Raw genomic sequence first — 14,334 nt, 5'->3', positions numbered from 1 at the left:
CTCTCTTTCACTGTAGCTCTTATAAATATGCTGAAATGAACTATACTCTGTTGTTAGTGGTGAATGATGTCTTGTGATACTCTCTACGCCTTTGGATAGTGCTGTGTTTATTGTGTATGATGTATTCATATTAGTATTTATGATAATGATAAGTCAGAGAAAAGAAATATCCAAGACTCCAGAATTCTGCTGTATTCTTATTATATGGGATCCATGTGAAACAAAATGAAATAAACTTGAAATTATTCTGTTGAAGGTTAAAATGTGTATTTCTGTTCATGGTCGCCTTTTTGTTTATTTCATCAATTTGGGTTAACTAAAACTATCACTATAAATAAACTATGTTCAAAACCAGTAGGGGAAAGTAAAAAAAGCAGTGTGTAGTCGGGCTCACATTTCAGATGTCTATGAGTTGTTAACAGCTCCAACAAATAGTGATTTTTCCCTCTAAACTTCTCACATGCTTTCATTTCAATAAATATTCAAATGATCCAACATTTCATCAAAAATCAAAGATTAGAGAAAAAGTCCAAAAACTGAAAACAGATTTGTGTATCAGAACTTTGTTTTTCTTCTTTCCTCTCCCATTAATCATCTCAGGACCCCTCACATTTGTCTGCTGACCCTTTGGAGGGGCCTGACCCCTAGGTTGGGAACCACTGGACTAAACTAGCTAACTGTATATAAAGTAGTGTAAACTAGCTCCACCTCCAGCAGCTACAACAGTAACATGCTGCTCTAACACTGATGCTTCACTATTAATAATCTAATGATGTCATATATAATAATATATCAGTCAGAGGGACCAAACCACTACTTTTACTGTATGCATATTACATCACTCATAATGCTTATGTACTTTTACTGTAATACTTTAACTACATCAAGCTCTTAATACTTATGTACTTTTTCTTAAGTAGGATTTTTCATGCAGGACTTTTACTTTTAATGGATTATTTTTATACTGCTTAATACTTTTACTTAAGTAAAGGATCTGAGTACTTCTTCCAACACTGAACAGCAGAGCAACATGGATGAAAGTGAAATAAAAACTTTCAGGTGATACAGCTGGACTAGACCTGCTCTATTTAATGGTGGTTTCATATAAAGCTGTAAAATGCAGATGGTGTTTATGTATTTTGGTAACTGACCTATTTTGAGAGGCCCTTCTGTATATTTCAGAGCAGCAGGCATTTAACACCTTTCAGGCCTTCTATGAACTCTGTATGGCGCGCCCTAGTGTTCAATGTGGGTATCAACTATCAACTGAACTGAGGCGGTTTCCTCAGTCACCCCCACCCCCCCCCCCCCATTTTCTATTTTTTTTTAAATTTCACTATTATTAAGTCTTGACCATGTAAATAATGCACGGAGGATCAGAATTTTAAAAGACTGAACCATTATAATGTACATTGGACACTGTGCCAATAGGCTTAAACTGACCGTACATAGTTTCATTATATTTTATTAAATTGTCATAATTTTACAGATAATAGATTGAACTGTAAAATACAGTTGAAATAGTCTAACAGCTGCCATACCATGGACAATGTTTCTGTAGCTACACTGCTCTGTTATTAGGTGACAGGTCTTATCGGTTTACCCTCATCATTTTACTGTAGCTGTACTGAATAAGTTTTGCATTAAAACTCACTCTCTCTATTAATGTTCAATTGGTAGCCTGTGTGAGCTATTTATCACAAGATGTGTCTCATGCAAACTATGTCACAAGCACTCCTCTGTAAACTCCCACATTAGATAAATCATCCACCTATGTGGATATGCTGCCTTCAGCAACAATTGGAAATACCACAATTCTGAGGTGGGTGAATAGAAACCAATGGAGGAGGTGTTGTCTTATGAATCAGTCGTAACAGATAAATATGTACAAGGCTGGAAATGTGACAAACTTTGACGGGAATCCACTTGCGAGTGTCAGGCCAGCAATAACTTATGATGAAAGTGATTCAAATATTAACTACATTTTGTAGTTAACCCTTTATTGGCAGTGGTAGCAGAGGGATCAGTCATGTAGTCATCAGTGATCTGGTGCTTTGTTGTGGGTTGTAATGTATGCATTCAGTCTGTACTGTTGAGTTTTGTGTTTTGTGTTTAAATGTATGTATAGTTGAGTCTTATATATTCAAATATTTTTATTGGCTTTTTATATTGCAAACACATACAACACAGTCTGTATAGTTGAGTCTTATGCAGTTTATTATGTATTTTACTGCTGAGTTTTACATGTTTTAAAAGCCCAAGTAGTGTTGGGCATTGTAAACTAACTCAGGCTATAAATGTTGTGGTATTTGGCGTGTGTTCATACTATATACTTGTCCCTATACCAATAAACATTAAATATACTGTATAATAATATGACACTCTTAAAGGGCCAGTACTATTCTGCATAATATCATCTATTCTATATCTGTTCTGCCTTGTATCATGATTCTGTATTTCATCTTACTATCTCAAAACAGGTTTCATATTAATTTAAATTTATACTTTACATTGATTTTTTCAGACCGGATGTCTGTACTGTGTTTGGAGGAAGCAATCCTGCATATGGGGGTTTTAGTCAGTGGTGTCGCAGCTAACATGACTGATATGTTGCATTCTCAATATCATAGTCAGTACACCAGGTTTGAAGTTAGATTACTTGTCTTATTCCTGTAAACATCACATTTTCAGCAGGTCCATTTTGTCAAGAAGATACTGAATCTGAGGAACATCTTTTCTACACCTGTAGAGCTTTTTGGGACCTAATCCATGAATGGTTACTTAAAAAGAATAATACCTGTAATATCACATTATTAAATGTGGTGTTTTTATGTAAAATAAAGATTTAAAAAAGTCTAATTTATGTGTTATAATATATTGATTATATGTACATTTTACGTATACAAATATCTTTTTTTTTATTTCTTCGAGTTTGATCACGTTTAGAAATTACTTGTTCTTTCAGTTTAAAAAAAGAAGGAAAATATAGCCTAAGTGGAGTGTGCATGGTCTACTGTTACAACAAGCATTGCCACTGTTTGCTGTGTTTGCACCTTTTTATATTGCATATTGCACTTTATTGCTCTTATAGATTATCAATGTTTTATTTATGTCTTAAATTGTATATAATAGTCTTAAATGTCCTTATGGCTCAGGTAGTGCTATCTAAATTTCGTTATATTGTTTGACCCTCAATATAATGACAATAAAGCTGCTAAAACAAAAACAAAAACAAAAAAACCTAATTACTATTGTTGAGTGCGTTCAACATTGACTGTGCCTGTTTATTATCTGACAATGTTTAAATAAATAAAGGAAGGAAGGAAGGAAGGAAGGAAGGAAGTAATACATAAATTAATAAACTTTTTGCAACAGGTCCGACTAGAGTAGTGGAATGTCCGAGGAGCACTTGAACGCAGCGTGGCTCAGCTGTGCCACAGTGCCAGCAACAGCAGCAACAGCTCCCCTCTGAGAAAAGTAAAAGCCAACGCCCCACTGACAACTCCTCGGCTCTGCCCTTCCTCCTCCTCAAAGAGAGAGAGAGAGAGAAAGCAGAGTTGCTGTAGAGTTGCTGTGAGTCTCATCAGCGTACTTCAACGAGGAAGTTGATTCATCCAGCGTGACAGACACACACAGAGAGAGAGAGAGAGAGAGAGAGAGAGAGAGAGAAAGAGAGGGAAAAGTTGCCTAAGCGGTAGCAGCAAGTCACCACCATCAGGACTGTTATTGAAGAGATCTTTCCATTGACGCTCGTCGGTTCTTGGCGATAAGGCTGCACATACTCTCTCGGTTAGGCTCATAAGTTATTACAGTAGTCAACACAATGGCTGACACTGCTGCGTCCAACGGTGCAAGCTGCGTGGAGAAGCTGAAAAGTTACGCGAGGACCCGTAAAGGTTTTATCCTCGCTGCAGAAATAGTAAGTTCACTGACCGTAGTAACAACATGTAACTTTGAACTGTGCAGCTTTGTCATGAATGGCAACATATGCTTACAATACTGCTGTTTAGTCTGCTTAAAGTGCTGCTTCTAATCAATATTTTATAGATATTAAAGTGGTTATTATTGATTGCTCCCTCCATTAATGTTAGGCTAGATAGATAAGATAGTTGCTAAATGCCCTGCTTTCTTCTTGAGATCTGTTTGGTCTCACTCTCACTTTCTGAAAGCAGTGTGTCTGGTCAGCAGGGAATGAAAAGCATGCAGTCTGGGGATCGAGGGGTCATAAATAGAGGTTAAGGGTTTCCACCTGTCACTTGTGCTCCACTGTTTTCTCATTTGGCACCACGGAGCCAAATGCTGAGCTCTAATGACAGATGAAAGGTCATGTGGGTGAAGTCAGATAGGCATCTCCTTTTTCTACTTGTTATTACCACAGGCTGTATACTATTTGTAGGCAGGGAAGCAATGGTCCAAATATGGGAAAGAGAAAATGCATTGTGTGTCACATTCTTGCTGTTGTAAAAAGCTTTTTTAAAGTGAGGGGAGGGGAGGTTTTTTTTTTTAACATCTGGCTCCAGTTAACAGGAATACACACCTTCAGAGTTGAAAGTGGAAGCACCATAATAAAACTTTCAGTCACAGTGAAGGATTGATTTAAATGTGTGGTTTTAAAGTATCTTCCTTACTGTGTCAAAGTAAAGCCACTTCCTATTCACTTTGTTTGCATTTCACGGCAGAGTGTTTTCTTTAAACACGACTTGCTTTGACCTTAAAGTTATGCAATATAACATTTGTTGTGAGTCACATGCACTACAGAGTTCCCACATTATTTCTCATTAGCCGGCTGTACTACTGCAGTTATTGCTTTTCCAGGCTCTAAAAGTGAGCAGTTATATCGCTGATGAAAAAGCTCTCATAACTCAGCAAGCTCATTATAAAGCAAGCTGGTGGTCAGTGTTACGCCCATTGTGAAGGTTTTTTTACCCCCCCTCCTTCCTTCAGAGGTAATGGAAATTCCAGGCTGTGTGTGAAGTTTGGTAAGAATGCATGAATAGCTTTACACACATCTCTGGTGCACCATTCAAGGATAGCCCCACGCTTCATTGGAATTACTCGGTAGTTTGTTGTTTCTGCTTCCTGCTTGCGACTTTACTGCAAGCCTGATAAGGGCCAAAGGAAGTAATCCCTGATGGTGGATGCCTGAGATAGTTTACCGTGCAGGGAGTTGACTATGGGAGCGAAACAGGAAGACAAATATCATTACTGCTTGTTAGGTCCAATCTTAAAGGAAATAGGATATTTAACTCCCAGTAACTAGTTGAAATCTTCCTGCTACTGAACCAAAAGTACACAGAATAAATGTCTCTTTTTTTCATCTGACTAATGCACTGTCAGCACATTGTGACAGCTAGGTTTCCATGCCGTTGACACACTACAAAAAAATGTTGCGTTGTTCCTGTCAGAGACGTGACCATACTTGAACATAATTGAGGAATTAAGGCTGCAGAGCAACATTAAGGATAAAAGTCACTCACACACGCCCATGTATTGTAGTGCAAATGTCTGTTTGTCCTGTGGCACTAAGTTAAGCCACTAGTGATAAGTGTGGATGAGTCATTCACTGTGGTTATTAGAGGCATTGTTTTATGACTGGAAACCGTTTTCTTTATCAGGTTCTCCTTATAAAAGTTTCTTCGCCACTATAAAAGGAAGGCTTGTGCTAAAGAGAGAATATGACCAGATGATGAGTAAGACAAGCAATGAAACACAACTTTCCATTTTGTTCTGAACTCACATGAGGTATATCTAGACCTAAGCCACAGCAAGAGCTAAAACCGCCCCAAAATGTACGTGACTTCCCTAGTAACCGTTGCTGTTTGGTGTTTCTCCTCCTCACCACCGACGAGCTCTTGGCTCTCATGTAGCTGCTGACTATAATTAGCCAACAGTTCACAACAATTTCCTTCCAGTCCGTTAAAAAGAGGAGCTCATTATCCTGATGTGAATAAGTCTTAGTTGGATCTTTTAAAGCTCCGACATGAAAACAGGTCAGCTGCTGTATTGGAAGCATAAAGGTGTCAACATCTCAGGGCCTTTCTTGTTCTGAGGGACTCTTGTGTAGTGGGTGTTTCTCAGTGATACTGCCTCCTCAGTGGCCGCTGCCCTCAGAGCAGCCGGCTCTGGCCTGAATAGAGCCCCTTTTGTGTAGGAACGTGGCCTCGGCCGGCCCGCTACTCTACAGAGGCAGCCTGTGCCAGTCCAGAGAACACATGAACTACTGATGTATTTGGCTGGCTGGCTCTACATTTGTGTAACAGTTGGTGGTGTGGAGAGGCAAAGGAAAACAGTAGTGACAGATGTAGGGCTGTTACATCATGTGTGTATCATATAGACGGCCGAGATTTGACACTAGCCACCGAGTCGTCTGTGTCTGAGAATAAAACGTTGCAATGTGCAACACGGGCTGTTTTTAGATGCACATTAGAATCAGTGCCCAACTAATTTAGTAAGTGTCTACAAAAATAAACTAACGGAGCCACCAGATTACAGTTCAGTGAAATATTTAAATAATTATATGTGACTATAGAGCTGAGCTGAAACTAACAATTATTCATTCCTATTGTTTATTAATGAACAGTTTAAGAGTTTGAGCCTGTACTTGTGCACGCACCCTTGCACATAGACATGTACACACAGATAGAGGAACAGACACACAAATACAAACATAAATAAATCCTCTTAAAGACACACACACACCTTTAAACATCTGGCACACACATTGACATGAATTAGGGAACATACACACTTAGGAAACACATGTAAACAGATTGTTATGTGATGTAAATATTGTAGTTTTTGAATGATCATTTCACATGTATGAGAATGTCACTATTTATTATCTGCACAAACTAATGATGAGATGTTACGACCAAGTAGAAAAGCCAAACCAGGACAGGACAGGAGTCGCAAATTAGCTGTGTAATAAAAGTAAAGTTAAACATCAACCAATAGATTAATTACTAATCTTTTCAGTTTTATCACAGAGTTTCTTATGTAATCCTGTCTTTAAGTATATCTTTTTATAGAAGATGCAAGATTCAGAGGTTTTATTTGTCATATGCTTATGAGTACATGCGGTGAAATGAAGGGCGGCATCATCTTAATACTGTGCTAAAAAGGCGAGCTTGGAAAAAATAATAATAATTAGCGTAAGAGTGAGAAAAAGATAAAAAATTATGAATATATGTTATACAAGTATTAAAAGTGACCCAATGTGTCGGTTGGCTGGTGTTATAGCTGTAAATCAAACTATACAATAACTATTTGTAGTCCCCCACTCCTTCGTAGCTGTCATATGTCACACATCTACCCACAGAGTTTGACAGCAGCAACAATGGAGGTATTGAAAAATAAAAGCTGATACTGGTTCTGAGCTGTGCCTAAGTTTATGATTTCTCCACACTGGCAGCATTTCAGTGGAATGGACTGAGAAGAGTTCATGCTTACTTTTTTCCCTCATATGGAAAAATATGATCATGATGGAACAAACATTGGCTGTAAATCTAAAAAAGAAAAGCAGCATGTGATAGACTGACTGCTTGATGAAATGTAATGTAACCAAAAATCCATTCAGTTGTGTCTAACCCTGACTGTATGTTTGTGTAGAAAAACATCTCTTTCTTGGCCAAAATAGTCCATGAATTGTAAATTGGCTGCAGTGAATGGAACAATTACAGCTTTGTTCATAGTGATTTACTCTCTGATCGGCTATCGACTGGATCATATTCTGTCACTGAGCCTTCATGTGAGCCCTCACAGGTGAATATTTAGCTGATCTACACACTATATATATGTGCAATTTCAACTGACATGAAAAGTTTGACTGAGGGGATGAATTTAGGCACCTGTTGTTTTTTGCATAACACTGAAGTATTCTGGGATATCCTCTGTATTGTCCAGGTGGCTGCCATCACCATGGTCATATTGTGGTCAAAAAGTTAAAGTAATTACTCTCTCTGTTCTCTCCTCTTCTCCTTCCCTCCCTTATCACCCCTAGCTCCTCAGTTTTATTATCATCATCTGCTATGCTGCGTCTCATTATGGAGGTTACTCTGCTCTGGCCATCTGCGAGATGATCTTCGCCATGGTCTTCTTCGGTATCTTCATGATGGATATGGACAAACAGTTCACAATGGTCAACTGGATGTGGAGTGTGAGTGCTCTACGTGGTTTACGACATGATGTCACACATATATTGTATGTGTATAGTTGCACAATGTTTCATATTCTGCTTCTCTCTTGTACAGGATCTTTTCCGTGCTGGTATTGGTGCCGTCCTTTACATCATCACTTCTCTGATCTGTGTGATTGGAGGTTCTGGGGACGGTGCACGTATCGCAGGCGGGGTAAGTAAAATGAGAGTGACTCAGTTTGAGTTCTCAAGTTTCCATGTAAGAGTTTGTTTGTTTTGACAACCACTAAATGCTTTCTAAAAATTAGTTGTATTGTAGATGTGGAAACTGGAAACCTCTTATATTATGAAACTGAAACTCAAGGGGTTTTTTTTTCCTTCAGTCATTTCACGTGTTTCTTATGACACATCCCTTACACTCTTAGAGAAGGCACTCTTCAGTGTTGGGCAATTTGTCAACTCAGAGCATATCTCATGTTTACTTCCTGTTTAAGTGTAGTGCAGACAACAAGACTTTTGCCAAGATTTGCAGATAAAGTTCTTAAATGTCAGACAAAAACCCTCAAAAAAAAAACCTGAAGTTGTTCAGAGATGAGCGACCCAGATGCTACAGCATGTTTGAGACAGGAGATTTAGACTTTAATGTCCTCTGAGAGACATTTTGTTCAACATATAGACACATTAAAAGCACATCAAATAAGCAAAAACAGCAATTATCGAAGATCATCTATTGCAGCCATCATAAATATCATTGCAGTCGAGTCAGGCATTTAAAATGTGTGTCAATAACTGTATACCAACAATTTTAACACATATAAATAGTGAGTATACTGTACATCCCCTTGTTCATGAAATCCAGACACAGTCTATGTTTTCCCCTAGACTCCCCATGGCCACGGTATCTTAATTAATTGAGTTATTGCCATGGTAATAAATTAGTTTTTTTGCTTTGTCAGGTCTGATTTTAATGTATTTGTACCTTTGACCAGAAGGGAGTGGCTGGAAGTCTACTTAGAGTAGATGTGATGTGTCTGCTTGGAGAAGAGCAGCATCCGATGAGAGTACACAGGAAACTGGAGGCGGAGAGGGACATAGTGCAGCACACAGCCTCTCATTATATCATTAATACTGTAGAAATCAAGCTACAGTGGAAATTGAGATTAGATTAGAGTGACATAAGATAAATCAAAGATACAAGCCACTGTAACTGATAAAGAGAAAGCAGCAGGTCCAGCAGCTCTGAGAGCAGCAGCTGAAAGTGAAGATGATACGATACAACTGATATCTCACCAGAATAGTGAGGAAATGCAGTAAGAAAAAAAGCAAAAGTGAAGTTACCGCCTATACAGTGACTGCGGGTCGTCCACTAATCAGAAGATCTATGGTTTCGTTTCCAAGCTCCTCCAGTCAAAGTGTCTTTGGGCAAGATACTGAACCTTGAATCGCTCCCGTTGGCTGTGCTAATGTTGAATGTATGTGTTAATGTTAGCTTCCCACTGATGAGCAGGTTGGCACTGTGTGTGTGGTAGCACCTGAATATGTGTGTGTGAATGGGTGAATGTGACTTATAGTGTAAAAGTGCTTGAAGTGGTCAGAAGACTAGAAAAGTGTTATAGAAGTACGGTCCATTTACCATTAGCTCGAATGTCAAGTTCAGGTTCATCACAATATAAACATCGGTTAGCTTTTACAGTGGAATTGAAGACACTGAATATTATTTTCCCTTTTTAGTCTTTGAAAAAAATGAGTTCCTTCAATTTTAGTTAAGTGTATTGTTCTCTCAGTAAACTCAGAAATCTCAGTGTCTGAATTTGCGTCTCTTTCCCACCATAACTTTCCTTGTGCCTTGTAAAAAAACCCATGTATGATATTTTCCACCTGATTTGATGCACACGCTGGCACAGTCACTTTTTATGGAACTACTTTTACTTTTACAATATGTTTTGCATCCTCTCTGATCCAAAGAGGAAATCTGAGCTGTATTATGGTCCAGTAGTATTTATTATGTATCAGTAACAGCCTGTGGTTCAGACCGCACTGTGAGTGGGCACACCTTCACCTGTGACTCAGCCTTAGGTTTGTATCATGGTAGCTCATGTTTAGATAACTAGTGATGGCTAATTAACGTACTTCACTGTGTTGTGACTGGTTGCTGCTGCTGTGTGTAGTTGTTATTATGGCTGTATCCAGGGCTGTGGTTTTGGTTGCCATGGTGAATACAGCTGTGACACATACGTTTTTAATGGGTGTAGCCAAGCACATACAAAGGATGTATGTGTGAAGTGAAATGATGTGGCTGAGCTGAAGCTTTTCCTCTATGATAAATCTGATAGAAGTATCAGGTTCAGATTTTGAGTGTCTGGTTTAACGATGCTCAGCGACTGTTAATAGAAGCAGTAAAAGAGTAGCCACAGTGTAATTGCTATGCATACATTGCATCATAGAAAAAACCACAACAGGAGCCATGACCGTACTATTAACATAGACCATAATCATAACTGTACTCAAAACCACAGCTCCAACTGCCACTACAGCTGTGTTTACTGTGAGTGGATGTATATAAGCCTACTGTTGGAGCCTTTCAAAAGGAGTATAAGCAGTGAATGGATAATATGAAGTGTCACATAAGTTCTCCTTTTTGATATTATAACTCTGTCGAGCTATGACCCAACACAGACTTCCTGTGGATCAGAGGAAATGCCAAAAGCATTGCAGTCAGTGTAACACAAAAAGTAGCTCAGGCTGGGAAAAAAAGGCTGTGTTACTTCTTCATTTTTTCATTGATATTTTTCCAGTCATGTATTTTGTCTAAGAAGAATAATTTTGTATTCAGGACACCTCATCTGAGATCAGTTGTGTAGTTTGTAGACTCTCAGATCAACATGACAACAGTCTGGGACTAATGATTGTGAAAGTCTGTGTAGTCTGGTTTTAGTAGCATTTGATTTAACATTAAAAAATATGAATAATTTATTGTATTTTACAGTATTTCAAAATATGTTCTACATTCACCAACAGAGTGGTGTTTTATGTGACCAGTGAATTTTATTGTCTCTTAGGTATTTGGTTTGATCGCTGGTCTGCTGTTTGCTTATGACACCTACACCATCTTCCTGCAAGTCAAGGCAACCAGGCAACACACAGCAGCCTCCACCGGTAAGAACACCAGAGGTTTATTTTAACATTTTATATCTGAATTATTATTATTTTATACGTGCAACACATTTTTTGTCTTTTTTCTTTTACAGATGACAGAGTTTAAACACTCCAGCATGCTTGTGCCTCTGTCAAGTAAGCAGCAGGAGAAGAAGAGGAAGTTTGTGCAGGAATGAACGGAAGAGTGAATCAGAGGGGATGATGGACAGTAAAACGAACGGGTCTCAGTTTAAACAAAGCTAATGTATAGTGTGAAGAGAGACGAGAGATTTCTTTTAAGGCCACGCCTGAAATGAGGATGACATAGCCTGAGTGAGCGGTACTGTACATCTGTGCCTGTATCTGTGTCTACCACATGAAGAATCCCCCTCACAAACCTCAATGTTCCACTGAAGCTCAATGTTTGATCTGATTGAAAAGGGAAAACTGTAAATAATAAGCAATGTAAAACTTTGGTTGTTATCATCATCACACAGTTTGTCTAATACACATTTCTACTTTTAATGAACTGCTGTAGTAAGGAGTAACTGTGTCATTTGGGACTGTTAAAGTAACTGACTCATGAATGGTTGCTTTATGAATTGTTTAATATCATAATCATAATGAGTTTGTTTTCTGTATTTTCAGTGAGGTTTATCAGCTGGTTATCCATTTCCCACTCTTTTTTAAACCATTGGTTTTTAAAGTGCCTTTAAAGGACAAGTTCATAATTTCCAAGTCTTCCCTAAAAGAGATGTCAGAAGCCCAAATAACATGTACATGGTTTTTTTGCTGTAATCATTCCTCCTGTTCATACTGACCATTAGAAGATCTCTTCATAATGCATTTACAATGTTAATGGGAGCTAGAATATACAATCCTTCTTCTCTTCAAAAATGTATTTAAAGTTTATTTGAAGCTGATAAGAAGCTTCAGCTGTCCAAATTATCTTTCAACATTACAGTCTTTTTAGTGCCAAATTCCTTCCTTTTGTTACTATTTGATCACTACAGCTAAACAGAAAAACACTATCCTTAAAGTAGACTCACAGATTGGTCTTAACACTTTACTCATAGAAACTGAGAATAATGGCTCAAGTTTCTTTGTTAAAACTGGGTAGAAACTATTTTTAAAAAAAACCTGCATTGCAGAGCTAATCCAAGGTCTTTGGAGCTGTAGCATGCAGTTCACAACAGAGGAGAATGAAAGGCGAGTATAATTTCTGATAAGGCGTGTCCTTGACAAAATGTAAGGGGAGTAGGTTTGTTAGCGCCTGTTCTCACCACTGTTTAACCTACTACTGTACATTTAGACATTCCCAGACTTCGGTAGGCGGAGATTTCTGATTGTCTGGTATTGCAAGACTATCCTTTAAGACACAAAGTGGAACACTTTTACTAAGAAGACTGTAAATGTGGAAGATATCACCTTTTTACTTGGAGGGGAACTTCTAATGGCTAATATGAAGCGGAAGAATGATTACAGCGACCAAGCAAAGCCAACATTCAAATGGGCACCTGACTGTTTTAAGACAGACTTTAAAAAATAGTGAACCTCTTCTTTAAATCTCATTCAAATGAACAAGTTCCTTCACCTTATTTGCCTTTTTTTACCTCAACATTTGACGTGATCTACCGGCACTGATCAACAAACGTTTTGGCTTATTTTTGTACTAATCAGAATTTGGTCTGCATCATTAGCAGCCGTTGACATCCAGTAACCATCAACCACATGTTCATTGTTGCATTTCTAAAATGATTTGCATCATCCTCCAGTTTTACATGTCTAATGATATGTATTGATGTGTATCTGATTCTTGCTCAGGTCTTTTGTTTGTTTTTTTCTTACACTTGTAACACATTTGTAAGTCACACAACATGTCATACAGTCCAGTTTTGTCTAGTTAACATTTCAGCACATGTTCTCTGTGGATGAGGCAGAAAAGTCACATTGTTGGACTCATATGATATGAATATCAACATTTTAATAGCTGTAATTGTTTCCTCAACTCCATGGTGTTTATTTGTCCAAGTACAACAGTGCCTTATCATTATTATTATTATTATTATTATTTTGTTCTGTTTTTTTTTAACATGCTTTGCAAAAGTTTGCAGTTTGTAATTTTAAAAAGTAAAAGCAGTCATGGTTTGAGAAATAAAAGCCATCGTTACTACAAAGAAAATCAGTTTTCTGTAGTTTTGTCGTTACATTATACTTTAAAATCCTAATAAAAATGGGTGAATTCAATGAGAACTTAAGTTGAATGCATATACAGTAGCTCTATACTTATGTGTCGTCAGATATATTTGAGCTTTAACTTGTCTTCTCTCAGATTGCCACTAGGTGGAAGCAGACTGCTACTCATTATTTGAAAAGCATTACTAAATTGTGAGGGGTTCCTGTCCCATTAGGGAGAAGTAACTGGTAGAGCTAACAGCTAAAACTCTATCTAACATTACTGTGGTGGTTGTCTGCACCAGCCTCCCATCAGGCTGTTGGTGCTCAGATATGATCAGGCATTACTGTTTTTTTACACAGTCATGTCTGCCAGGATCTTGACTGACCTGGTGAACCTTGGCATCTGTGAGCTCTAATCTCATCTGAAAAATGTCTATTGCAGTTATGAATGCTGACTCCCCTTTTCATTTTCAGATTACTTTGTGTTTACCAAAATCCTTTTCAACAATGCTTTCTACTGTGGCGTTCCTGCCTTTCAATTGCAATATTCATAACCCATATGACCCATGTCATAATATGACCCATGTCCCTTTAAAGACCTACAATGGAATGATAATCCTTTGTTTGGGGTCGTACCCTATTGACTGTTATCAAACTAATTCCCAGTGTTGCTGCTGCTGTAGCAGCCCCAGTGTAATAATAACTCTCACCACACAGATGTTTGCATTTGATCATGACATTTCCTCTCAAAATACTTAATTAAGAATATTTATTGAGAAGTTAAAGCTATAGTCAGCAGCCTCCCTCATGTTCCTGATTAACCTATTTGAATCTGACTCTTCATGTTTGCAATAAAGACTAAAGATGGAGTGAATCAGAACATTAGT

General features: G+C 38.0%; 1 protein-coding gene across 2 annotated transcripts in view; it reads left to right on the top strand.

Annotated features, from left to right (window-relative positions):
- Window positions 1–14,334, top strand: part of plp2b (proteolipid protein 2b) — a 374,364-nt gene that overhangs the window by 58,197 nt on the left and 301,833 nt on the right. Inside the window, exons 2-6 of one of the 2 annotated variants that reach the window (XM_053317752.1) lie at window positions 3,785–3,919; window positions 8,000–8,155; window positions 8,250–8,348; window positions 11,194–11,290; window positions 11,383–13,296. In XM_053317752.1, coding sequence (XP_053173727.1) covers window positions 3,824–3,919; window positions 8,000–8,155; window positions 8,250–8,348; window positions 11,194–11,290; window positions 11,383–11,396 — 462 coding nt within the window. In that variant the 5' untranslated portion in view covers window positions 3,785–3,823 and the 3' untranslated portion in view covers window positions 11,397–13,296. Of the gene's footprint in view, window positions 1–3,650; window positions 3,920–7,999; window positions 8,156–8,249; window positions 8,349–11,193; window positions 11,291–11,382; window positions 13,297–14,334 lie in introns of those variants that run through there. The other variant, XR_008321220.1, reaches the window with a different exon arrangement.

The sequence above is a fragment of the Scomber japonicus genome, chromosome 4, assembly GCF_027409825.1.
Source record: "Scomber japonicus isolate fScoJap1 chromosome 4, fScoJap1.pri, whole genome shotgun sequence".
Classification (NCBI taxonomy): domain Eukaryota; kingdom Metazoa; phylum Chordata; class Actinopteri; order Scombriformes; family Scombridae; genus Scomber; species Scomber japonicus.
The sequence above is the reverse complement of the archived record's forward strand: the minus strand, read 5'-3'. Positions and strand labels throughout refer to the sequence as shown.